This window comes from Notolepis coatsorum (genome assembly GCF_963971535.1).
Source record: "Notolepis coatsorum genome assembly, chromosome: 8".
In the NCBI taxonomy this organism is placed as follows: domain Eukaryota; kingdom Metazoa; phylum Chordata; class Actinopteri; order Aulopiformes; family Paralepididae; genus Notolepis; species Notolepis coatsorum.
Genome location: NC_140172.1, coordinates 62393530 through 62419996, shown reverse-complemented (window position 1 = coordinate 62419996; position 26467 = coordinate 62393530). Strand labels below are relative to the sequence as shown.

The 26467-nt window shown below is 43.7% G+C and overlaps 2 protein-coding genes across 2 annotated transcripts in view; one reads left to right on the top strand and one right to left on the bottom strand.

The window, feature by feature from the left end:
- dnajb13 (DnaJ heat shock protein family (Hsp40) member B13) overlaps nucleotides 1-13339 on the top strand; it is a gene marked incomplete at both ends in the record, with an annotated part of 33054 nt that extends 19715 nt beyond the window's left edge. The window contains 6 exons of the mRNA XM_084320442.1: nucleotides 1084-1245; nucleotides 1713-1855; nucleotides 8664-8780; nucleotides 9456-9569; nucleotides 11386-11462; nucleotides 13186-13339. Coding sequence (XP_084176568.1) covers nucleotides 1084-1245; nucleotides 1713-1855; nucleotides 8664-8780; nucleotides 9456-9569; nucleotides 11386-11462; nucleotides 13186-13339 — 767 coding nt within the window. The remainder of the gene's footprint in view (nucleotides 1-1083; nucleotides 1246-1712; nucleotides 1856-8663; nucleotides 8781-9455; nucleotides 9570-11385; nucleotides 11463-13185) is intronic.
- A 3700-nt stretch (nucleotides 13340-17039) lies between these two features.
- Nucleotides 17040-26467, bottom strand: part of ucp2 (uncoupling protein 2) — a 27926-nt gene continuing 18498 nt past the window's right edge. Inside the window, exons 5-8 of the mRNA XM_084319613.1 lie at nucleotides 21358-21552; nucleotides 18673-18774; nucleotides 18000-18180; nucleotides 17040-17447 (exon numbers count right to left, since the gene is read on the bottom strand). Coding sequence (XP_084175739.1) covers nucleotides 17333-17447; nucleotides 18000-18180; nucleotides 18673-18774; nucleotides 21358-21552 — 593 coding nt within the window. The 3' untranslated portion in view covers nucleotides 17040-17332. The remainder of the gene's footprint in view (nucleotides 17448-17999; nucleotides 18181-18672; nucleotides 18775-21357; nucleotides 21553-26467) is intronic.

Here is a 26467-nt window from a genome sequence, read left to right as displayed (position 1 = left end):
CTGGCCCTGATCAAGGTTATTTTGTTGTTAAAGAATAGTGCAAGTTCTTCACACTTAACCGTTGATGACTGAGGATGTGTAGGGACAGTGTTGAGTAGTAGATTAATAGTGGAAAAAAGGATTCTGGAGTTTCCAGTGTTTTCTGTAATGATTTTAGAGAAGTAGTCTTTCCTTGCTAAGCGGACGGTTTTATTATAGCAGTTAAAGCATCTTTGTATATATCACAGCAGATAGTGTTTTTCTCCATTTTCGCTCAGCTGCACGACATTTCCTTTTTTCTTCGTTGACCGCATTATAGTTCAACCAGGGGGAGGCTCTGGTTTTCTTCTTTTTCGTTTTTAGTGGGGTGACAGAATTTAATACAGATGACAGTGCATATTGAGACCATTTAATTTAGAGAGCTGTCATGATTGTGTGGTTCATGTAGTCTGATAAGATTAATGAACTTTGATTCAGCCTTGTCGTTTAGGAGCCTTTTTTGAACTATGACTTTGTTTATAGCATGTCTGTAACATAACTACAGTATATAATTACCATCTATAGTATCTTCATACCCGAGATACTATTCTTGTTATGCAAGTACTATTATATCATCATTTAACTTATTTTCTATTTCCTTGTTAGCTAGTGTTGCATATTTGTTACATTTTTTAAACTGTGGAGTCTCTCCTCTGATTTAAAATAATCTCAGTTACCAGAACAATTATTAGTGACAGCCCTAACCCTAACTCACATCAATGTGCATTTGATAAATTCACTGTTTTGCTTTTTATTGGAATTTTATTGGAAGGATAAGTGTGGTCTGTAGTGTGGTAGTGAAAGGTTAACCTTCTGCAGTGTGGTAGTGAAAGGTTAACCTTCTGTAGTGTGGTAGTGAAAGGGTTAACCCGTTGTCGTGTGGTAGTGAAAGGGTTAAGTTGCAGGAAATTACAGCAAATAGCTTTCTTTATTGCAATGTCTTTGTCTCCCGGACGGCGGCATAGCCACCCTCCAGACCACCCCCTCCAGACCACCCCCTAGCCCCCCTCCAGACCACCCCTAGTTGAAATCAGCCCTGCCCTGTATGGCTTTGTTTTACTGCAGTTCGGAAAAAAGCAACATACGACAAGTTCGGAGAGGTGGGTCTGAAAGGTGGCATCCCACCAGAGGTTGGAGAAAACGGCGCTTGGACATCTGGATACGTTTACCATGGCAACCCAGACAAAACATTCAGACAGTTCTTTGGAGGTGACAACCCATTCTCAAGTAAGAACGATAGATTAGTGACTCATGAATCATGTTGTTTTTCAATTGCATTGTGTGGTTTGTATACAGCTAATACAATTAAAAACACATTTACCTGTTGTATAGTGTTCGTCCTTGTATCAACAGCTCAGTCAATCAACATGTCTCTCTATTCATATTTATTACTTTTGATGGTGAGGCTACACATTTGTTTACAGTTGCATCACTAGTAATTGGTCAGTTGTCAATGCCACACGTATTTTTACTTTTAAAATACTTTATATTTATCAAGAAATCATACAAATGATACCTTTTACAGAGGAAAGATTAGATTAGATTCAAATCTATTGTCATTATACAGCACAAGTACAGTACAACGAAAAGTCACCCATTTTAATTGCTTCCTGTGCCCCAGGGCAATTAAGTCGGACATTGTCTGGTTTGTTTGAATCTAATGCTACTGTATAACCATATCATAATATTTACAGATGGGGATGAAGTAGTGATTGGGTTTAGTGGCCTGCGAGGACGAGGAGTAAAGACACAGGATTCCCCTATAGAGAGCGATCTGCACTTGTCTCTGGATGACCTTTTCCATGGAGGCACAAAGAAGATTGCGATATCCCGCAGGGTAAGGAGGACTATACAAGATCTCTCATCGCACATTGAGACCAAGAGACCTACTGTATCTCAAACCCAGTCCTCTTTTCTTGATCCTCCAATCACAGCTGTTGCCATCTGAGGTCGTTAATTTGTGCCCCACATTTGCTAGACTATTGTTGCATCGTAGACACTTATATTTTGATATACTGTATTTTTGCCAGTTTGTTGTTTTGAGTAGTGTAGGGTGGTGGAAAAACCTTGAACGGAATGATTCCATGTCTAATAGAAAACGATGAAGTATGGACAGGTACAACGCTATGGTCCTATATGCCATCTGGTGTATCTTCGCATATCCTGCCCAAGATAGAGGGTTAATATTTAGAATGATGTTATATAATCTAGAAATAGTGCCTTTCTGGTATGCGTTGAGGTCTAAACATTCGTGGTAATGGGTGTGAATGAGGGGAAGAGTTGTTTTAGTCAAGTCAAGTGTTCCTTTATTAATCCCCTTTGGGAAATTCAGGTGTCACAACAGCATGGGGGGGGGGGGGGGGTATGATAGGTAGTAATAATAATAGAGCATAGAACAAAGTGCAAAGTAATAATGATGATAGTGATAATAATAGTGATAACAGTAGTAGTAGTGAACAGTAGTGGGTGGCCGAATTTGATCAGACAATAGTAATAGTGATGACAGTATACATGGTCCAAACCATAGAATCCATGCAGTCGGGGTCCTGGGCGTTGTGGACAGCGACCCCTACAGTTCGGTCGGGGCGCCTGCACAGCGAGGGTAGGATCTGGAGAAAGGTAGTGTGACCTTCCACACGTTACACTCTCCCGTGAGAATCTGCGCTGCCAGGCTGGCTGCCGGCTGGCTGCACATGTGTCGGAGGAAAGCATGTGACAGTCTCCGGCCTCCCGGACCAACAGTAGGGGGGGGGTGCGCAACAACCAGGAAGGGGGTTGGGAATTGGCATAACGACTAACAGTGGGATGGGAGAAAAATCGGAAAAAAGGAGGGGGAAAAAAGATAATAAAAAAAAAAAAAAAAGTCAGATAAACAGTCAGTGCCCACGGTTGGGAAGCCTACAGTATGTCTATGGCTGAACGTGCTCCTCATCTTGGCTAGCTCCTCATAGAGGGAGTGGGAGGGGTTTTCAGGTATAGCATCCAGCTTTTTCCAGTTTGACCAGTTCGACTCCCACTACGGAACTAGCCTTCCTCACCAGCTTGTTCAATTTGTTAGTGTCTCTTGAGTTAACTTAATGTTACCCCCCCAGCATAAAAGGGGCAAAGAAGAGGACACTGGTAATCACAGACTGGTAATACGTCTGCAGTAGCCGGCTGCACGCATTGAAAGACCTGAGTCTCCTCAGGAAGTCTGCTCTGTCCCTTCCTGTAGAGGACCTCAGTGTTGTCCAACCAGTCCAGTCCAGTTTACAAAACTGCGGGCCTGAAGATTTGAAGGAACCCATAGCATAATAATGAGTTTGGGGGGTTTGATTGGAGTTCAATGTTCTTTTCAATTCTAGTTTTATTTATAGAACAATGCCTCACATTCACCCATTCACACACCGACGGCGGAGGCAACCATGCAAGGTGCCTCATCGGGAGCAGGTAGGGGTCTTGCTCAAGGACACACCGACACATCGAACCGGCGACCTTCCTATTACCAGACGACCGCTGTACCTCTTGAGCCACTGTCGCCCCTTTTTAAAAGTGGAAACCCAGTATATGGGCCATTCTACCGAATTGGTTGAAAGTCAGGTTGGAAATATTTTGAAATTTTGTATGTTTATTCCCAAAACTTTGTCCGAATATATATTGTATCATATCTAAAGTACATATATCTAGTGAGCCCCCAGGCAATTTTTATATTGTATTTTCAGAATATTTTGGAATGTTTTTCCTCTCCCAAAAATGGTCACTACCGAAACATAGTACTATAGTAAAACGGTATTATATTAACCTGTTAACACTTTCGGGGCCACTGGGATCTGTCTAATCTCACTCTATAAGGCCAGCTTATCATAACAACCTTTCATTGTGCGTGAGGCTGTTTGTAGAGCTAAATCTATACTTTATATCATTGCTATCTGTCCATTGTCATTGTCAATTGACACTATAAACCGTCCCTTCAATATGCCTTAAATAATTTTTTTTCATCAATACGTTCCCATTTTATAGCGTCGTGAATATGAACTATATACCGCAATGGTCTGGGGTATTTCCTGGAAGGCGAGATACAGGGCGCTAAGCTAATAACGTTAAATCGAATGGCGTTTCTGCTATACACAAGCTAGAGCTAAAACTCAAAATGCATATTATCGGTATCCTGGTCCACCATGAATGCATGAAAGGGGGGGGGGCGGGGGACGTCGTTTCTGATTATTGATTACCAATAACGGCATTAGCCTCATTAGCCTCATTCGCTGATTGGCTGGTTGGCTATCAAAGCAAGGCCTGATCAGCATGAAATTTACGTGAAAAAGCTCTTACCGTGGGCCGGTTGGATCCCAAAAAGGATTTCCCAGTTATCGATCGCCATCTCGTAGATCGATATGTCCATTTGCTGATGCTATATTCCTTTACACTGAATTCAGCGTCCCAAAAAGTATTCCAGGCTACATGCTACAGGCATAGCTTCAGGCTAACAGGAAAATTCACTGCAGGATGAAAAAATACTTCATCCGTTCTGCCACAGGGAACACTGCATTATCGAGGCAGCGCCCCTACAAGGATCTGGCCGGTAATGCACTTTTCCGAATCCCAAGAGTAGGGTAAATCTGCAGTGCCGCTCGGTGACATTCGGTTACAATAAAAGCAAAAACAAGTTTACCACATATATATACACGTGGTTGGCCCTTTAACACATTGGGCGCCGGGGGTTGTGCCCATCATTGTACCCAGTCTGCCACCGTTGAAAGCCTATGGAGATGTTTACCTTCTTTGCAGGGCTATAACTTTTTAAATTTTATTGCTATATTGACATTACTATCGCCAATTCAACATTGATTATCTATCGTTCCGGATGTGGGAACGTTATATTTTTTCATTCATACATTGTTGTGTTAATACCTTCGAGAATATGAATAGTTTTTAAGCTTTTCTGCTGTAATTCCAAAAACGCTAGTTATAGGCCCTGACGCATATGATAGATTATCGATTGGCGTTTCTTTCCTATACACGCTATATTAAAAATTCAAATGCATATGATCGGTATACATTATGCTTCATCATGCATGAAGGAAAGGGGGGGGGGGGTCGTTTATAATTCCTTGATCGTCAGTGTAGTGTAGTGTAGGACTACAACTCCCAATGTTATTGTGTCACGTGTCTTGCGTATGATTGGTTACTGTTCCGTCAACCAGAGGCGCCACGGAGCGTTCTGGGTCAGTGTGAGGCAGCCGCCAGAGGGACTGCCTGCGGTTCTACTGTTTACCTGTATTATACTAACTGTGAATAAAGCACAACTGAGCACTATACCACGGTCTCTTCTATTAAGATACAACAGTCAGTAACGGCTTTATTTAGTATGGGTGATATATTGATCAGACTGATTGCAAACAAGGAAATGGACAATCGGGCTGAAAATAACATTAGTGTCCTCTTATCGTTCGCCGATGAGACTGGAGGAAAAAGATCCCAATTATTTGACGGCGATCTCCTAGATCCATTTCCGGTTTGTATGGCGCAATAAATGCCGAAATCATATCGATTATTGCGTTTCGAAAGCGATCCAAATGCACTAGAGTGTTTGTCTGGATCCACGTAACAAGATATGACTGCCGGAGGGATTTCCTCGACGCACCGACCACCACTTCCGGTTTGACGTGAGTGTAACTTGCCCGACCATTCACCAGGTGGCGGTATTGAGGCGTTGCAATCTCAGACAGGGTGTCGCTGCAGTCCGGAGGGAGGCTGGATGAATTATGAATGCCATGGTGAAAAAATGAAATATTGATCCCAAAAACGATTTACGCCGTTGTTGGCGTTCAACGCATGGCGGGCAATAACAACTTACGCCGTTTTTGGCGACCAATGTGTTAAGCATGGCGCCGAATCACGTATATATATGTGGTTGGCCATGAATTTGTTAAGATTGTGTTTCCTTCCCTTCTCTAAAGAGTATTTATTTTTATTTTTCTTGAAGGTTTTCACAATTAAATCAATACAAATTACATTTTTACCAAATTTCAAAGTTCAATTGATACAATTAGATCAAAATCGAAATGCAATCTTTCTCTGTAAAATGCATAACACTGATCATATTGATTTCAGAGTTAATGAAATTGAACGTACATTTAACCAATTGAGTTTATAACTCAATATACTAAATATTTTTCACAAAACACCCAGTGTTTCGGTAGTGACTGCATAATACATAAAAACAGAATATTTAGCATAAAACCCCAAAAAGTTTACTTTATTGAAGAGAATATGTGTTCCATTCTTAAAGTTACACACTGATTTTCAGACTTTGGAACACATTTATTAAAAGATTATGGGATTTAGCTACTTACCATTCCATTTTGTCACTACCGAAATGATCACATCACTACAGAAACATTACCATATGTTTCGGTAGTGACTGTTTCGGTAGTGACAATTCTGGCTAACTTTGAGCATAACTAAAGAATGCTAGCAAGCACATATACAGCATACACATCTTTGAAGTGGTGTATTCACATAAAAACATAATATTCTGCATGAAACCCCAAAAAGTTTACTTAATTGTAGGGATGTTCGATATTGGCTTTTTTACCGATAACGATATACCGATATTGTCCAACTCTTAATTTCCGATACCGATATCAACCGATACCGATACCGATATAACTGAATAATTTCAGGTAATTAACATTACATATCTCTTGTTGTGGAATTAACACAACATTATGCATACTTTTGACAATAAATAAAATAAGAATTTGTTCTTACTTGCTTGCCTGGGTAAATAAAGGTTAAATAAATGTAAAAAAAAGAAGAAAAAAAAAATGTAATATCGCCCGATAATATCGGTAGGCCGATAATATCGGACATCCCTACTAAATTGAAGAGAATATGTGTTCGTGGTAACAATTCTTAAAGTTACACACCGATTTTCAGACTTTGGAACACATTTATTTCAAAAGTATGGGATTTAGCTACTTACCATGCAGCCATGAGGGACAGGAAGGCAGTGTTACTGCCTGGTAAAAAATGCAGGGGTGTGGCTTAAAACCAGGCTCAATGGACTAAAACTCCTGTGTTTCAGTAGTGACATGAAAACTAGGGACACATTATTTTATTTAAAAATTAAACCCAAAATAAATCTAAATCTCTCAACTTCTGTTTAAACTTAATCATGAAGATCTTTGAAATTAGACCATTGAACCTCAATCTAAAAAAAATTTAAGTGTTATTTATATACATTTAAATGTACGGGTCAGGGTTTGGGACAGCTACTTCCCAATAGAAAGTACCCTATAAATGATGATTTTGTATATATTTAGCTCATCATAATCTAATTTAATGCCAAATAGATCATAACATATTCTTAGTAACTATCTATGTCTGAATACTTAATTGTTTTGTTAAATAGTTTTTCTTGTTGTGGGACCACACTTTGAACTAATTCGGTAGACTGCCCCATATACACTTGGATTAGTCGCTGACTAATAATAATGTAAGAAGATTGGGAAGGCCTGGTCCACCATCATCTTTCTAAATACAGTACATTTTCCTCATGCTTGGATGTGGATGTGAAGGTGGAGATACAGCAGTCTAATTGTTTAAACCATGATTTCGGTATAAAAACCGGGATAATCTGAAATAGGTATAGGAATCTAGGTAGTACGGTCATCTTAATGTCAAATCCTTTTTTGTGCGTTCTAAGAGCACCTTGAAGTTAACTCTGAACAGATCTTTAAAAGAACATTTATTAACTTTTAATAGTAGGTGAATACGACTTCTTCCACTTTAAAGGGGGATTGGTCAAATCACACCTTGTCTGTTAGTTGGTTAACCTTTCTTCAAATGTAACTTATAACCAGAGGGTTCTAAAAGACTGAAGTATATTGTAGCGACCTCACCATTATGAAGTAGATTGTCCACACAGATATTCACGGAAGAGTAGTACTTCTTTATTTAGTACTCAAACAGGCATAGCCCAGCACGCCAAGACAGGGTACCGGTCTCACAATGTGAGGCATAACAGAAAAAAGCATAGAAAAGTATTCTGTATTTTTTTTATGACAACTAATAAAGAAACTTGAACTTGAAACTTGAACTAAGATACTTGTTTACTCCTTCTCTACTCCACACCAAGAGACCACGCCCTCAGGTGTAATATAACCTCCTTAGCCCCGTCCCTCACCCATGGGACCACCAACCACAGGGAACATTGGTCATGTCTACAACAACCCAGTAACCCACATACTTGACCGTCATCACAATCACAACTAGATCACATTGGTACAACTCATAACAACCAGCTCATTAGCCAGATCTCTTGATCCTAACCAGGGTTGCTACACTATTTAGGGGGGGGGGGTATAGATATGACCCAGCTAGAGGTATTTTCTTTCTTCTTTTTTTTTCTTTACTCAAAGCTAACCACACAATTTTGAGAGAGAAGTGCAGTGGTCAGTAATGTCAGGGTTTTAGCTGATTCATGACATTTTGAGAACATTTAGAGAATCTTTAAATGTTCAACCTAATTAAACACCTTGTGAATATACTCTTTTACTCCTTTGTCTGTTTTTAAGATAATAAGAACTGGTTATTATTTCTGTTTCATTGCTTATTGCTTATTGCTTATTTCACCGTGATTTGGGCTCTTTCTTGACCAGGTCTTGAACGAGGATGATGGACACACCTTCAGCATTAAAGAAAAGATTCTGACAATTTTTGTAAAGCCTGGATGGAATGAAGGCACAAGGATTACCTTCCCAAAGGAAGGTGACCAGGTAAGATGTCCCAGGAAGGGGGGATGGGAACAGCTGTAACGTGGGACGATTGTGACAAGTTCAGATTCACCAAGCTGGAGTAATCAAATAGTAGGGCTGTCCTTGACCAAAGACAATCATGAGGTTTAGTCAACTAATCGATTAGTTGATTTAATCAACAAATCAGAAAAAAATTCCCCACATAGAATCATGCAGAAGAACCTCTTTAATAAATCTTGTGTTTACCAGAGAGTGCTTAGAATTTTCTTGGAAATATACCTGCATATAATCCTTAGCACCGTATCACTGTACATTATATGTAATATTACAACTCTGTACATACATTGGATTAGCATTATTACTCAGTAGTACTAATTTATACATTTTATACCCAGTTTAATCACCTGTACATTGTATATTACTATTGCACTTTAATTGTACTGTTACATTTGCACTCTGGTTGGATGCCAAACTTATTTTCATTGTACTGATCGATTGATTAGATTAGATTAAAAATGTATCGTCATTATACAGCACAAGTACAGTACAATGAAAATGCTTGTATTACCACCCAATTCCATTTACGGCACATCCACCCTATCTCTGTGAGATGGAACTCATACATCAGTTATTTCTGAAGATGTTTGTTTTTGTGTCACTAATACAAAGTCTGACACTACGTGGCTCTCCCTTTAGGGTCCAAATAGCATTGCAGCAGACATTGTGTTTGTTGTCCGACAGGAGAGTCACCCTTGGTTTGTGAGGCAACACAACAATCTGATCCACAAGACCCAGATCTCTCTAGAGATGGTGAGTCAGGTGAACACTTTCTCCATCTGCTGTGACAGGGTAGTGCTGTCATCGCTTGGTAACTTAAACATGGCCTTATCTTCTGTTGTGTCTGAAAGATGCACTATGCAGTTTGGGGACATACACTTGTTACTACAATTCGTTTTGAAAACATATTTACTATACATGTAATCCTTACAATTATTCGTACGTCATCGTGAAAATCTTTTAGGCACTGTGTGAACCAAACTTAAGCCTAGAATACATCAGACTGGCATGACTCTATTTTGGTCATGCCACGCCCCATTCGGGAGAAAACAACTGGGGGAATAAACAGGGATTAGATGGTGTTTGTTCATAAACTACAACTTTAGGACAAAACACACAGATATAAATCACACTGAAGACCATCGTTGCCCAGAAATAGTCATTACCTCTTAGTTTTAGGTCACTTCAGATTCATAAGCATAATATTAAATGGTCAGGTAGAGAAATTAGGAAATATCCTGCAGCTGGGGGAAATAGGCCTGAAAACAGATCAAACCTAACTTTTTACAGTGGTGTGAACGCTCAATGGTGGCCTGTGTTAGTGAACGTAATTGCTTGACTTAACATGATGCACTAACAAAACGAACATTTCAAACAATGTCGACCGTTTTTATACAAGCACACATACACTGGCGCTCAATAGGAAAAGTCTTGTGTTCTCCCCAAAACTAGACACGGCAGCGAAAAAAGCCAAAGTACCTGGTACCGATCTGATTGGCAACAAATTTGCGGGGCCCTGCCTTTGTTACCCACTATACACAGACTTGGCTGACAGAAGGAGCCAGTTCAGTGCTAGACTACTCCCAAGATGTAGCACTGAACGGCACAGGAAGTCCTTCATTCCAACAGCCATCAGACTTTATAATGCATCACTGTGCCTCACTGCATCACTGAGCACAGGGTGACAGTACTATCTTCCTGGACTTTTACTTTTAGACCGACATAGTACAATTTTACACTTACTGTATATTTCTGTATATTTTTACTCTATATTTTATATTAGAATGTAATGAAATATATATCCCGGACCGTATTTAATTCTTAGGCTTATTTGTATTCTTATTCGTGACTTTTGTTTTGTCTACCTAAATGTTTACTGTGAGCGATTTGTAGTGCCAAATTTCCCTCAGGATGAATAAAGTATTTCTATTCTATTCTATTCTATTCTATTCTATTCTATTCTATTCTATTCTATTCTGTTAACAGTAGTGAAAGTAACTTATCAGGTAGCTTTCTAGCTTCAAACTGAGTTCCAGGGACCAGAACTTTCCTCTGAGGACAGTCTGTTTATTCAGTTATGAAAATACACCTTATTATGTACTCCCCCAAAACTACCTAACACACCTTTAACTATCACTTTAATTTAATTTCAAACCTTTATTCCAACTCGTAAGACACTGAGGTTACCCTCATTTACAGCAACAACAAGCTTACAAAACAAGACATAGTTTACCAGCAAATTCATACAAATAAGAATAAACAATAAAAAATCAGCTAAGACAGTTACAAGTCAACACACAGTGGTCAGAACTATTACTTATTCTTATCAGATGTTTGTAGTAGAAGGCTGTCAAAGTTAACACAGTATTAACGCGTTATCGCCTGATTCTATTAACGCCACTATTTTTTTAAACTCACGATTAACTTAATTTTTCTTTTTTAATTATTAGTATATATTTTTTTATGCGATTAATTTGCGATTAATCGCGAGTTAACTATGGACAATTATGCGATTAATCAAGTTAAATATTTTAATCGATTGACAGCACATGTGTTCCTTTTCCTGCAGGCCTTGACTGGCTTCTCTGTGGCCGTGCAGACACTAGATGGCAGGCTACTCAACATTCCCATCAACGACATTGTGCAGTGAGTGCTTTACTGCTTGGCCTTGTGGGGAGTTCAGGGAGATATTAATTCACCTATAGTAGTGGTTTTCCATGTTTTTCATATCAAGGACCCCAAAATTCACAACACCTTAGGAGACGGACCACCGTGTGATGAAGATTTTGTCCCTAATTGTTAGATATGATTTTGTCTTGAATTCCATTGTGTTAAATGTAGGGAGCGGACATACCTGTGAAACCTATGATCAAAATAGTAATTTTTATACATTCTCTACCTGCCTCTACATACGACCTACGTCTTCTGGATGAAATAATGGTCCAAGTAAAGAAATGTATTACTTTTAAAAGGGACATCCTGGAACACCCAGTCCCTAAGAACCACTGACATACAGTAACTGTCAAATTGCAGTATTTTGATGATGTCACTATCTTAGAAAGTCACTTAGGATCTCATTAGAATAATAAGAAAAGGGTGGGCCAGTGTCATCATAGAAACTTTCAAAACCGGTTACTTCATAACCACAGAGACAAAATGTCTTCCAGTGTTAAATGACCTGTGTGAGAACGCTGAAGCTGTGACTCATCCCCTCCTTATAATTATACACTTAAAACCTACTATTCAAACGGCCATCCATAACCCAAACATAAACAAGACGTCTGCCACATGAGGCTGGGGCTTATAGTTGAACAAACTTTTCTACACTTCAATACACTCATTCAATGTGTCAAATAGTCATTTTCGATATACTTTATTAAAGTAAGTATACTTTATTTTCTACATCATTGGAGTAAATTATAATTTGTTTCCCCAGTTTTCTGGAACCCTAGCACTATTTGATACTTACTATTCTAATGATAATGTTGATTGGTAGAGTCCTTTCTCAGCAGAATCCATTCTGTTCCTCATACTAGCTCTGGATAGTTAGCCACAAACCGATAGAAAGTCAGTGTGTCGAAGAGTCCTTGAGCAAGACATTTAACCCCTAACTGCTCCAGATGAGCAGGTTGGCACCTTGCATGGTTGCCTCTGCCGTCGGTGTGTGAATGTGTGAGAGAATGGGTGTGAGGCATTAGTTGTAAAGCACTTTGGATAAAACGCTTTGTAAATGCAATCCATTTACTAATGATGTTCTTGATCGGTAGAGTCCTTTTTCAGCACAATCCATGCTGTTCCTCATGCTAGCTCGGGCTAGTTAGCCACACACCAATGAAATGTCAATGGGGTAATTACGATAATAGCATCAGTCCCCCCCCCAGCAATTCATATGGAATTACTTCTTTCATAGTAATTCTCTCTCTCTCTTTCTCTCTCTCTCTTTTTCCCTTGCTAGCCAAGGAGCTAGCCAAGTTTCAAGTTTGTTTATTATTTGTCACAACAAAGTTTCTGTATGAGCCCATGAGAGTGTGCTACATACAGTAAAATGAAAGTAACTAAGTAAATGAGATGAGGTACAAAACTTAGGGTAGGGTGCAAATGAGGTATGAATGTAGTGCACATCTCTAATAGATAAATATAAAGTGTGTTAAAGTGTCTAAGGTGAGTAAAGTGAGTGGTAAGGTGAGTGTTTGTTTATGTACAAGACTCCCAAGATGTAGCACTGAACAGCACAGGAAGTCTCTCTCTTCTCTCTCTCTCTCTCTCTCTCTCTCTCTCTCTCTCTCTCTCTCTCTCTCTCTCTCTCTCTCTCTCTCTCTCTCTCTCTCTCTAATTCTCTCTTCTCTTCTGTCACACCACACACATACAGCCCAGACTACAGGAAGGTGGTGCCAGGGGAAGGCATGCCGTGGTCCCAGGACCCTTCACAGAGAGGAGACCTCATCATCCTTTTTGACACCCAGTTTCCCCGGACGCTCTCCCCAGAGAGGAGACAAATGATCAAAAAAGCTCTAGCCCTCTGATCACACGACTTGTGCTAAAAATATAAAAACGTTACATTTTTCAAATCACTGAATTCATCATTTAAGATTTAATAAAAATTACATTTCCCCCTCATCGCCCAATTTATTGTAGGAGTGCTGTTGTGAGGATGTTTTAACAGGCGGTGTGTAACAGTTGTAACAGTTACATTTTGTTCCTTGCTTGCGTTCTGCTCTATGGGATATTACCTCGTTACTTTGAAAGATTCCGCTACATGCACTTTACACTTGTCTGGCCACGCCCCTTTCCGCCTATATGCATATAAGCGAGGGGTGTGACCGTACTACCCCCTTCCCGTTTCTTTCATTTCAGGAAGTGCTCTTTGGTGGAGGATGACTTGCGGCGCAAGCTCTCCGCTTCTGCTCGCTCCCGCCATTCGGTGGTGAGCTACTGTGGCGGGTGGTCTGGCGGCTCCACCAGCACTCCCTCCTCCAAACCTCCGCCGTTCGCCCCGGTGGCAAACGGCGCAGAGTGTGGTGCCGGGGTTCCCGGCCACATAAAGATTTTCCCTAACGCACTTTCAGTTCCGCGTTCGGGTTCCGCAATCTGATTGGCCACTGACGTTTCTCTCAGCGCCAAACGCGTTACGCCTAGTTCTATCACTGGTTAAGCTTGGCGACTCTTTCGAAGTTGGTTATGGTTAGATTTTTGTTTAGAGCAGGGCGATAGACCACCAGCCCTGATTCCAAACTCTAACCATAACCAACTTCGAAAGAGTCGCCAAGCTTAACCAGTGATAGAACTAGGCGTTAGCTAGCTAGCAGGTTGTTAGAGGCAGAACTAGGCGTAACGCGATTGCCGCTGAGAGAAACGTCAGTGGCCAATCAGATCGTGGAACCCGAACGCGGAACTGAAAGTGCGTTAGGGAAAATCTTTACGCTTCCCGGCCATTGTAAACGTCACAGGCTTTCGCATTTTCTTATTGGCTAGAGAGATATGTCCGTGAGTTGAGGTCTGCGTGGCAGGTCCCAACTTGCGTAGTCAATTGAGAGGTCTCTCCGGGATAAATCTGGCGCCTTCCCCTCTCGTGTGAGCGGAATTTGTGACGGATGGTTTTTTCCCCAGGCTCTGTATGTAAACCCTGTGTCAGTGTCCTTGCGAGGACTGGTCTTCTCCCGGTTTTACCCAGATAGGGGGGAGAGACGTTGTGTTGGGGGCTCTTTCTTATTAGAATTTGCCCGCCACCGGTCTTACGAGCCTACACGCTGTTCGATATCAGCGCTTGGTCTTACAGGACCGATATCAGTGCCTGGCTCCGGGCATGTTCTCAAGTGTTTATTTGAAACAGCCTTTTTAGGGGGCGGCGCGCCCTGGTCTGTCCAACGGCATAACAGCGTTTATGCGGTCGGCCGGGAAGGAGTTAAAAAAAAAATAACTTTGACCAGTCAGCTGGTTCTTTTAGCGTTTATCGCTTTTTCTGGTCAAGTATGACCGACAGAAACAGGTTGAATGGGGTATAGATCGGGGGAAAGACACTCTGAGAAAATACGGCGAGTCCGGGAGTCGAACTCGTGTACCCCAGATCCGTGACGCGCACGGTTGTCCCCGACGCCGAAATAGCGTCCGAGGTACGCGGTGAGCTACTGGAGCTCCCCCGGGAAGGAGTTTTATCTCTACCGAGCGCCAGGTCACTGCCAGCTTGAGGGCTCGCGTGCATTTCCGGGGGGAAATGGCGGGGCAGATCAACCGTCGACAGGGGGGTTTCACGCCCGTTAGGTGGGCCACCGGGAGCTGTGCGTTCGCGTATACAGACCGTCTCGGTGTCGCCTCCTGTGGTGTTTTGATCGAAACGTGTACCTATCCCCCTCTCCTTTGAAGAGGGCCGGCAGCGTGGAAGGGCATGGGACTCATCCTGGTCGCGCCGGACCGGATCAGTTCAACCCGGTGTCCGCCGGGTCACAGGTGGGCATTGCTCATGCAATATATTCTGTTAACCCGAAGGGCCCTGTGCTTTTCCGGGGAGAAAATGCCAGGGCGGACCGGACGCCACAGGGGCTGATTTCATGAGTGTGTGTCGTAAATGTCACTATGAATTGAAAATGGGGGACCCCGATGTAAACAAGACAAACGTCTTTCTCTGGTCTGCATCCCCTTAACAGTTGTGTGTATTGAGCCGTACTGTATTGTACCCTTTCTGCAATCTGTTAAATGAAGTTTTCATTCACTCATTTATTCACCCCTCCCTCCCTGCTCGACGGGGGGGGGGGGGGGGGGGGGGGGGCGGCATCGGGGGTGCTGTTTATTAGTAGTCAGCCCCTCTAGGCGCTCTGTGTAGTTCCCGGTTCTCCAGGCGCAGGTCGAGCCTTGCTCTTGTTACTTGTCGGCCTGGGTTAACCCATTTTAGACCTGAAACACCTTAATGCGTTATATAGCCTGTATATACACGCAGATGTGTTTCCCGGATTCAATGGGTTAAGGGAGCAACCTTTCTGTTTTTGGGGTGGTTGTCTCCCCGGTATGCCGTTAGCGGAGTCAACTCTCTGGCAGAGTCCGGGTTCTGCCCGACCCCACGAGAGTATGCCCCTGCATGTTTTATGACGTCTGCCAATTGTGTCAAACTCTTTTCTCTGAACCCTGAGCCCGCGGGATTACTGACGGGGTCGGGGTTCGTGGCGTGATCGATTTACTGGCGGAACACTTTGACAGGGTTAGGGTCTTTACTCTTGGCTACATTTGAAAAACAAAACGCAACATTAATTCATACATTCTATAGAGATGGATTTATGGAACCCTCTGGCATAACTCATCTGTTGAGATTTGATCGGCATTGCAATTCCACCGTATGTGTGCCACAGTGATTCAGAGAGCTCCGGCCGAGTGTGTAGAACGGGCATCAAAGGAAAAAGATACAATACATATTTTTTTCTAAAGCAAATGTTCTTCAGTGGATGGGAGACGGGTGAGTCACTGGAGTGTAACATACAGACGATTCCCTTAAAATTGTCGTAAAATCCGTAATTGTATGCTTTTCTGGTTGCCAGAGGCTTGGCACGTGAGAGCCTTCTCCAGGTCTAAACCTACTCGGTTTAACTTGAGCCAGTGACTCCTTTCACTTCCTGTCTAGTCTACCTGCCGTCCGGCACAACGTTAACTTGTCCTCCAGTAACGATTTGGCTTGTGTCTGTGAATCTATTAATCTACATTTATGTTGAGAGTATAGAGCCGTATGACCAGGCATCGTATGGTTATACACATTTATATTTATATTTGACTATGTTGACAATAAATGGGTATGTGCGAAATCCCAACAGCGACAATGTCTGATTAGCTTTTGCAAAGCTAAGCTATCTTGGTGAATTTTTTTAATGCTCACAAGTTAACGTTTTAATTATTGTTGTGCTCATGTCACCTGCCCCAGAGACTACAGTTGAAAATTAGCCAACTTGGCTAAACTGGCATATTTACAGTCAAATGTTCCTTAATATGCACTGTCTCTGTATTTTAAACCAATAAATACAAATACAAATACAAACGTCATCACACAGCCAGACATGTAAATGGCTGCATTTATATAGCGCTTTTATCCAAAACGCTTTACAATTTGTTCCTCACAATTTACCCATTCACTCACACATTCACACACCGATGGCAGCGGCAACCATGCAAGGTGCCAACCTGCTCATTGGGAGCAGTTAGGGGTTAAGTGTCCTTCTCAAGGACACTTCGACACGCTGCCCGGGAGGAGAGGGAATCGAACCGGGAACCTCCGGATTGCCAGGCGACTGCTCTACCTCCCGAGTCGCTGTCGCCCCCTAGTTACAGGTGGTTTATGAACTAGGACTTTTGGCAATACATTTGGAAACAATCAACATGTTTTATTCAGTATTACAGTACATATTGTAAACAAGAAATGAGAACAATGGACGGAAAAATACAGAAAGCCCAAAAATAAATAGAATAAATAAAACGAACGTCTGTAAGTAAAGTGACACAGCAACAGCGCGGCATCGTCCTCCAGCCGGTGGGCAACTCAGCTAGAGTTGAGTGGACCAGTTGTGATGTGCCGTCATCATGACACGTTTCAGCTGCTCGTACGTGACGAACATCACCACGTTCCACGAGCCCAGACGCAGGAATGACGGCATGAACCTGCAGCGGGTGGGAGAAAAGCGCCAGGACGTGAGACTAAATCTGGTGATGGTGAACGATTATTCAGTGTAACACATTTGTGACGTGTAACCTTGTTGTTAAAGGGTGATTACCACCCATTTTAAGAATAGAGGATGCACACATGACGTCACATGGAGTCATTTTCCGCACTCCTACGCAGAGCTGTCTCTACGCCTGTACCCCACAGCCCCTGAAACACCTCTGTCTCTACGCCTGTACCTCACAGCCCCTCAAACACCTCTGCCCAAGAGAGCAAATTTTTTTACCATATCGGGATATCCGCAACCAAATACATTTGAAAGAAAATGCGTCTATAAAATTGAATTGGGTGTATACAGAGTATCACTTTTAACCAGAAATTAAGCTTGTCTGAACATTTATGAGTTATGCAGTGATGTAGTTAACAGAAAAGTAAACAGACTGTGTTTTCTGCGTAAGGAACTGTACCTTTATGGCTGCGATCATACTTGTTTCCACGAGCACAGTGAATAAACAAAGCTGCACATAAACAATACTGTAGACACTACATACCCCTTATAAAAGGCAAGGGGTCCCTCTTTGGTCACCATGGCAACAGCACATGTGAGGGCGCTGTTGTACTGGCCAAGGGCAGAGTTCATATATCTTGTTTTCACAACATCGACCGGGGAGGCGATCACGGTGGTGCAGAAGCCTGCGCCGAAGGCCGATAGAAAGTGGCAGGGCAGATCATCTGTGGGATAAAAGTGGACAGTTTAGAGGCAAACATAATAATGGCCTTTGCACTTCACACAGTGTGTACAGGGTATCTGTGGGGTATTAAAAAGTCTTAAAAAATATTTCATTCATAATTCTCAATGTAAGGTCATAAAAGGTATTCAAAAGTCTTAAATTACATTTTCACAGGTATTACATTTTTGGGGGGCAGCCCAGCTGTTGGGAGAAAATATATAAAATGTTTGTATTCAAGACGTTGTTTTTTGCGGGGCTACTGGGAGCTTGGTGCATCTGGCGAGAGCTTGTACTGTAGTGAACATGCAAGAATAAAAATTTGGCGCGCAAGAGCAGCCGCAAGTTCAGTGTCGCTATGTTTTTTTGTTGTTGCTAGTATGGTCGTGAAATTGGTATTACATTTAGCTCTAAGTGGTATTAAATTGAACTTGTTGAAACCTGCAGATACCCTGGTGTAAAACATGTGTGTTAAACAGTGAAGTCAGTGATTCACCTGTCAAGGAAGTGGACCCAATAAGAGCGTCCTTAATGAGGTCATATGTCACCAGTTCAGTGCAGTTAACAATTGCATTGTGCGCAATGTTGGGAGAAGTACCTGGAAGACAAGAGTCACATTAAATAGATTAGATTCAAATGTATTGTCATTATACAGCACAAGTACAGTACAACAAAAAGCAGTTTGGCATCCAACCAGAGTGCAAGCATAACAGTAAAGTGCAATAGTAATATACAATATACAGGTGATTAAAATAGTTATTATTAAAATATATAAATGAGTACTACTGCGTGTAGTGCTAATCATATGTATGTACAGAGTTGTAATATTAATTTGTACAGTGATCAGGCCATGTGAGCGGATCGGAGCGTGAGCGGCGCGGGGCGCGGAGCGGGCGGTTTTGACGTGAGCGAGGAGTGGGTTTTAAAATGGGTCGGCGCGACGTCCGGAGCGAGAGTTCTCCTCCGCTCCAATCCACTCCAGGTCGCTCACAGTGGTTTAACACTGTTGATGTAATATACATGCAGTACAATGCCAAAGCAACAGATGGCGATGTACAAACATGAAGGCCATTTTCAACCAATGAGAAGGGTGAACCTGTGATATCCGGTTCAGGCTTTGTCACTGTAGAGACGCCCACACTCACTCCTGATAGAAAACGTATCGACGCCATTGTTGTTGACGTTAGCTTACATGCTAACGTTAATGGCAGCAACCATAGCATTGTGGCTCGGCTAGCCTATCATCGCTTAATAGAGCTAGTGGATGGATAAACAACGTTATTTAACATTGCAGAATGGGTACAATTACAATGCGGCTCAATACAAACAATTGTTAAGGGGCCCAGGGGGTGTAGACTGTTGTAGTTTGAGCTGATTTACACCATGCTCCAAAAAAAAAAAAAAAATCTGCCGAGCGATCTGGCGCGGGGCTCGATTCAAGGTGAGCGGGGAGCGAGCGGAGAGCGACTTGGGGGCGGGGTCAACATGATCGATTAGCGGAGCGGACCAAGCTTTAAAGAGCGAAGAGCGGATTTCTCGGCCGCGCCGATCCGCTCACGTGGCCTGACAGTGATACAGGTATAAATACACTATGGTAGTAAGTCATAGGCCTACTGGCCAGCAGCATAACTAGTAAGAATAGGTAAGGAATAATGTACAGATATAGATATATGCAGATATGCAATAATAATGTACAGATATAGATATATGCAGATATGCAAAAGTATTTTGTGCAGGTATACAGACAGATGTGGATACTGTATACGGTAAGCATACAAATATACAGTATGGGATGTAAAGTACTTGAGTAATTGTACTTCGTTACAATACTTATGTACTGTTTTGGGGGATTTGTACTTTACTCGAGTATTATTAGGTTTGTATACTTTGTACTTTTACTCCATTACATTTCAGAGAAAAAAAAACATACTTTTTACTCATTATATTTAAAATGCAGACCTACAAAGTACAAAGTACAAATCTCACAGGTCCAACCATTTTAATTAGTATATTTTAATTGTTTATCTGGCCGAACTAACGTTAACGTTATTAATCCTGCGACTGCAGGTAAACAGCCAATCAAATCCCCATCAATGGAAAATGAACCCACCCATACCCATGCTGATTGGTCCTTGTGCAACACTAGAAAGCGGGGATCTTTGATTAAACACCTGCTATCAGAAGAATAGACAGTCAGATCTGCATTATGCTGTGGTTAATATTGTGATATTATTCAGGGTACTCCAGTATTCTGTCTTTAATATTGTGATATTATTCAGGGTACTCCAGTATTCTGTCTTTAATATTGTGATATTATTCAGGGTACTCCAGTATTCTGTCTTTAATATTACGATATTATTCAGGGTTCTCCAGTATTCTGTCTTTAATATTGTGATATTATTCAGGGTACTCCAGTATTCTGTCTTTGTGATATTATTCAGGGTACTCCAGTATTCTGTCTTTAATATTGTGATATTATTCAGGGTACTCCAGTATTCTGCCTTTAATATTGTGATATTATTCAGGATAATCCAGTATGCTGTGGTTAATATTGTGATATTATTCAGGATACACCATTCTGTTTTTAATATTGTGATATTATTCATGCTGTGATGTGAATGCTGTCCATGTTAGTTTACCTTTAATGGAGAAGTGCATTAAATAATTTTTATCCAAAAAAAGTGCCCTCTGTTCTTTCATTTCAGCATTGTCTATCGCATAACACATTCCATTGTGGGCAGAGTGTCTGCTTGGTTTCATTCCAGCCTTGCCTAAACACCAGCTGATGATTTCAATAATTGGCTCACCTCTTCAACTAACTCACCTGGTGCAATGTATAGTCAAAATTAACTTGGCGCACAATGGAATGAGTTTGAGACCCCTGGTCTATCCCTTTCCAAAAAAAAAGTACTTTTACTTTTTAGTACATTTAAAAGTAGGAATTTTTTACTTTTACTCAAGTGTGTTTTTAGCCAGATACTTTGACTTTTACTTGAGTCAGATTTTGCATTACAGCATTATTGTACATGTTATCATATAGTTAAATGGGTTGATAGCATACAATAATGCTGTATACCGTAATATGTTGTGGTATATTATGGTATAATGTTAACATTTCAGATGAGGCAGGGTTGACACACGGACACGCCTGCTCCTCTTGATCTAAAAGCTGTAGGCCTACCTCTCCACAGGCCACGGATGCCCTCCTCCTTAGCGATGGTCTTGTAGGCATTGATGGTGCCGTGGTAGCGTTTGATCCCAGAGGAGCTGCCCTGCGCCTGAAAGCGGACTTTCACCACGTCTGTAGGTTGAGCCAAAGCAACCGCCATGGCGCCGGTGGTGCAACCGGCCAGCAGCCTGGTGCCGATTCCTACGTCTGAAACGGAAATTAAATGAGTAAGAAGCCATTAGACCGCTTTCGGTCACAGATGGGGTGTGATGGTAACTTCCTTCAGTAGACTATGCCTGCGATGGTTCATATAATTGTGATTATAGGGAGGTGTAGTGGTTACGTCATTGCTGTTTCCCGCGCGGTCCACCCCTCTTGAAATGGCAATGTATTTCCAATGGACACATTTCTAATTAGTCTAATTTAAAACAAATAAAGCATGAACATTGGCATTGTTATGGTTTGTCACCGACCTCAAACGCAACGGCACAGAGATGGTTCAGAGTTAGCCAAAAGCTAGGGCGTATTTATTTACAGAGTCACAAGATGGAATGAAGTACAGCAATCGAACAAACGGGGAATCTGGCATGTGAAGATTGTTGCGGCTCTGCAGATACTCCCAGTAGGTACTAGGTAGTGGTGAGGAATTGGCTAGTGACGTTGAAGCGGCTCTGCAGATCCTCCCAGCTTTCACTCCCGGTGGAAACGGAGAGAGAGAGAAATCAGAGTTAGCCCAGCGCACACACAGAGGCAGAGAGGTGAATGATCCAGTATAAATCCAAGTGACTTGATCTTCGGTGTACCACACACAAGTTAGCAGAGTCCAGAGAAAAACAATACGGTAATCCACAGTGTAAATCCAACACAAAAATAGGTGAGTCCAGTACAAACAAAAACGGGATCTCTTCGGTGTTTCACAAACACACAAAAAACTGATGATCCAAAAAGACTGTATCCAAAAACTCACCAGAGCGCAACGCGTAAAGCGGGCAGATAACGAGGCGCAGCTCCGAACGGGGAACCAGGTTCTCCACAGCAGTTCTCCACAAAAGATCCTGGAGAGCAAAAAGACAGCAACAGCGACGGGGAAAGCAGGTATATGCAGGTGTAATTCAGAACAGTAGTACACAAAACGACCCGGCATCGAATGACAGAAGGTCAGAGTATATGAAGCCTCTGGGGCGCTGATTAGAACACACATCAGGTGCGTGATGGTAATTGATACTTGACTTAGAAGTGTGCGTTCGGCAACGGACCAATCATCACAGAAGCCTCACAGTACATTAAAGGAACGGAGCGTGTGGCGGGGAACGGACCAATCATCACAGTACTTTAAGAAGCCTGTGGTGGGGAAAGAACCAATCCTCACAGTACCCCCCCCTCCACGGGAGCCACCCGGCGACCCACTCGGCCCCGGCCTGCCCGGACGGGACCGAAGGAAGCCGGCGATCAGGGGCACTGGAGAGGGGGACAAAGACAGAGGCCCGGAGAGGGGTACCGGAGACGGGGACAGAGGACCGGCGAGGGAGGCCGGAGACGGGGACTGGGGCCCGACAGCGGAGGCCGGGTACGGGGACAGAGGACCGGCGAGGGAGGCCGGAGACGGGGACTGGGACCCGGTGAGGGGGCTGGACGGCACCTGAAGACACTGGGCACGACAGAAGGGGCCCCACCCCCTGATGGTGCCGGAGGACCAGGCGATGTGGGGCTCATGCAGCGCGAGCCAAGGCCTGCCCAGGACCACAGGGACAAGAGTGAGCAATGGTGAGAAGGACTGGACAGGTGCGTTGAGTGACGTCAGCCAGGCGGCGATGATCCAGCGCGAAGACCTCCAAGGGCCTCTCGAGGTCCTCAAGTGGAATGTTGGCCCGGGTGGCAAACCCAACGTCCATGAAACTCCCATCAGCACCAGAGTCAATGAGTGCACCCACCGTCGCCCGCTGGTCCGCCCAGGCTAGGGTGACGTCCGCCAGACGGTTAGGTGGTGCACGGGTGGGGGAACAGGAAAAACGGCTCACCAGGATTTCCCGGGGTCCCGGCGAGCCTGGTCTTCTTGGCCGGGTAGGGCAATTGGAGACACGGTGTCCATCCCGGCCGCAGTAGAGGCAAAGGCCGGACCTGAGCCTGGACTCCCGTTCGGCCGGGCTAAGGCGGTTGCGTCCCAGCTGCATGGGTTCCTCCTCGGTCACGGCTCGGGAGGGAAAAAACCCACCAGTCACGGAGGGGGCAGGACGGTCAGCACTGTAGAGGCGGCCGCCGGGAAAGGGAGCCCCTGAGTGGAGGTCGATGGCACAGTCGTAAGGCCGGTGAGGCGGAAAGACCTGAGCCCTGGACTTACTGAAAACCTCCTCGAGGTCGTGGTACTCGGGGGGTACGTCTGGGGGTCCCCGTCGTGCTCGCTCACGCCTTCTCTCCCGGAGGCGTCCGTCGATGCGGATAGCAAGGCTGATCAGGCCCTCGAGAGAATCGGGCTCCTCTTGGGTCGCGAGCTGGTCCCTTACTGCGTCGTTGAGCCCCCTCAGGAAGGTGAGACGAAGCACTTGATCGTTCCAACCGCTCTCCGTTGCGGCCAGTCTGAACTCCAGCGCGTAGTCTCTGACACTGTCCTGCCGGAAGGTGCCCAGCCGAGCTCCTGGGTCCTGGCCACGGGCTGGGTGGTGAAAAACCCTGCGGAGCTCTGCCACGAAGTCTGGGTAGGAAAAACAGAAATCAGCCCCCATTGCCCAGGAGGCAGTAACCCACTGTGCTGCTTGGCCCGTGAGCAGGTTAGTCATGTAGGCTACTCGGGATCCCTCTGACGAAAAACGGCTGGGTTGATGAAGGAAGACCAACTCACATTGCATGATGAATGTGGCACAATCCTCGAAGTTACCATTGAACAGACGTGGTTCGGAGAGACGGGGCTCCCGAGGTGCGAGGTCTGCCGCGGGTGGTGAGCTGGCCGATACTCCTGGGACAGGTGGCGTCAAAAGCAGAGTGTTTAATGATGTACGGAGAGCCTGAAGCTGGTGCAGAGCAACAGCCTGCTGATACTCCTGAGTGCCAATGGCATACAGAATAAGCTGGACCTCGGCCCGGAGGTCCTGTAAAGCGGCCGCAACCGCACCCAACTGTTGGGTGTGGTCGTTGACCAACTCGATCTGGACCGCCAACGCTGCCCTAACCCTCTCTGTGTCGGCTGAGGTCGTCATGGCCGGGTCGTAATGTTATGGTTTGTCACTGACCTCAAACGCAACGGCACAGAGAGAGGGTTCAGAGTTAGCCAAAAGATAGGGCGTATTTATTTACAGAGTCACAAGATGGAATGAAGTACAGCAATCGAACAAACGGGGAATCTGGCATGTGAAGATTGTTGCGGCTCTGCAGATACTCCCAGTAGGTAGTGGTGAGGAATTGGCTAGTGACGTTGAAGCGGCTCTGCAGATCCTCCCAGCTTTCACTCCCGGTGGAAACGGAGAGAGAGAGAAATCAGAGTTAGCCCAGCGCACACACAGAGGCAGAGAGGTGAATGATCCAGTATAAATCCAAGTGACTTGATCTTCGGTGTACCACACACAAGTTAGCAGAGTCCAGAGAAAAACAATACGGTAATCCACAGTGTAAATCCAACACAAAAATAGGTGAGTCCAGTACAAACAAAAACGGGATCTCTTCGGTGTTTCACAAACACACAAAAAACTGATGATCCAAAAAGACTGTATCCAAAAACTCACCAGAGCGCAACGCGTAAAGCGGGCAGATAACGAGGCGCAGCTCCGAACGGGGAACCAGGTTCTCCACAGCAGTTCTCCACAAAAGATCCTGGAGAGCAAAAAGACAGCAACAGCGACGGGGAAAGCAGGTATATGCAGGTGTAATTCAGAACAGTAGTACACAAAACGACCCGGCATCGAATGACAGAAGGTCAGAGTATATGAAGCCTCTGGGGCGCTGATTAGAACACACAGGGACGTGCACAGGACTTTAGAAAGGCAGGTGCCCGATTTTTGGGGTTAATACAAGTCTATCATGGTACATTCAGTTTCACCGATAGATGTCACCAAAACTACATAGTGTCCCTTTAATAACACAATATGCGCTCCAGACCAACAGCTGCGGGAGGGAGGGAGAGAGAGAGAGAGAGAGAGAGAGAGAGAGAGAGAGAGAGAGAGAGAGAGAGAGAGAGAGAGAGAGAGAGAGAGAGAGAGAGAGAGAGAGAGAGAGAGAGAGAGAGAGAGAGAGAGAGAGAGAGAGAGAGAGAGAGAGAGAGAATGCTGCGTGATTTTCCTGCACTAGCAGCAGCAGACAGGGAGGGGCTGGCGACGTGTTTCACGAAAATATACAGTGCACTGCAAACCCGACATTTTATTTTGTTGGGCAAATACCTTACCTGATGTGTACTCTTGCTTTGTTTTAGTTGAAATAGTAACTGTAAAAAAAGAGGTCTCGACTCGAGTGTGAGGGCACTGTGAGCTCAACAACAGCTGGATATCAATTTCCTGTTCAGTGCACTGCTGGCCCTGCGCGGTTTACATGTCTCAATGATCATCACCCACCCACGTGCTATGCCTATGCGTAATAGGTCCTTCCAGGCTGGAAGGACCTATTATTTACGAGAGGGGTGGCATTTCTCTCTCTTTCTTTACCTAATATTTAGATTCTATCGTGACATCTTTCATTTGGAAGGGCAGGGCAGTATATATATATGTGCAACAGTAAAAAAAAAAAAAAAAAAAAAAGAGGGTGGCATAAAAAGGGCACTTTCTAATGAGAAATGAAAAAGGCAGGTGCCCGGGCACCCCTTCACCCCTATGTATGCACGTGCCTGAGAACACACATCAGGTGCGTGATGGTAATTGATACTTGACTTAGAAGTGTGCGTTCGGCAACGGACCAATCATCACAGAAGCCTCACAGTATCTTAAAGGAACGGAGCGTGTGGCGGGGAACGGACCAATCATCACAGTACTTTAAGAAGCCTGTGGTGGGGAAAGAACCAATCCTCACAGGCATGGTGTACCTTTCTGTGTGTATTCATCCACAATCTATAGCTCAACATGAAAAAATTCGCAATTAATCGTAAAGGTAGCAAAATAACAACGTTTATGTTTTCGTTCACTGAGGAACTACACTTCACTCTGGT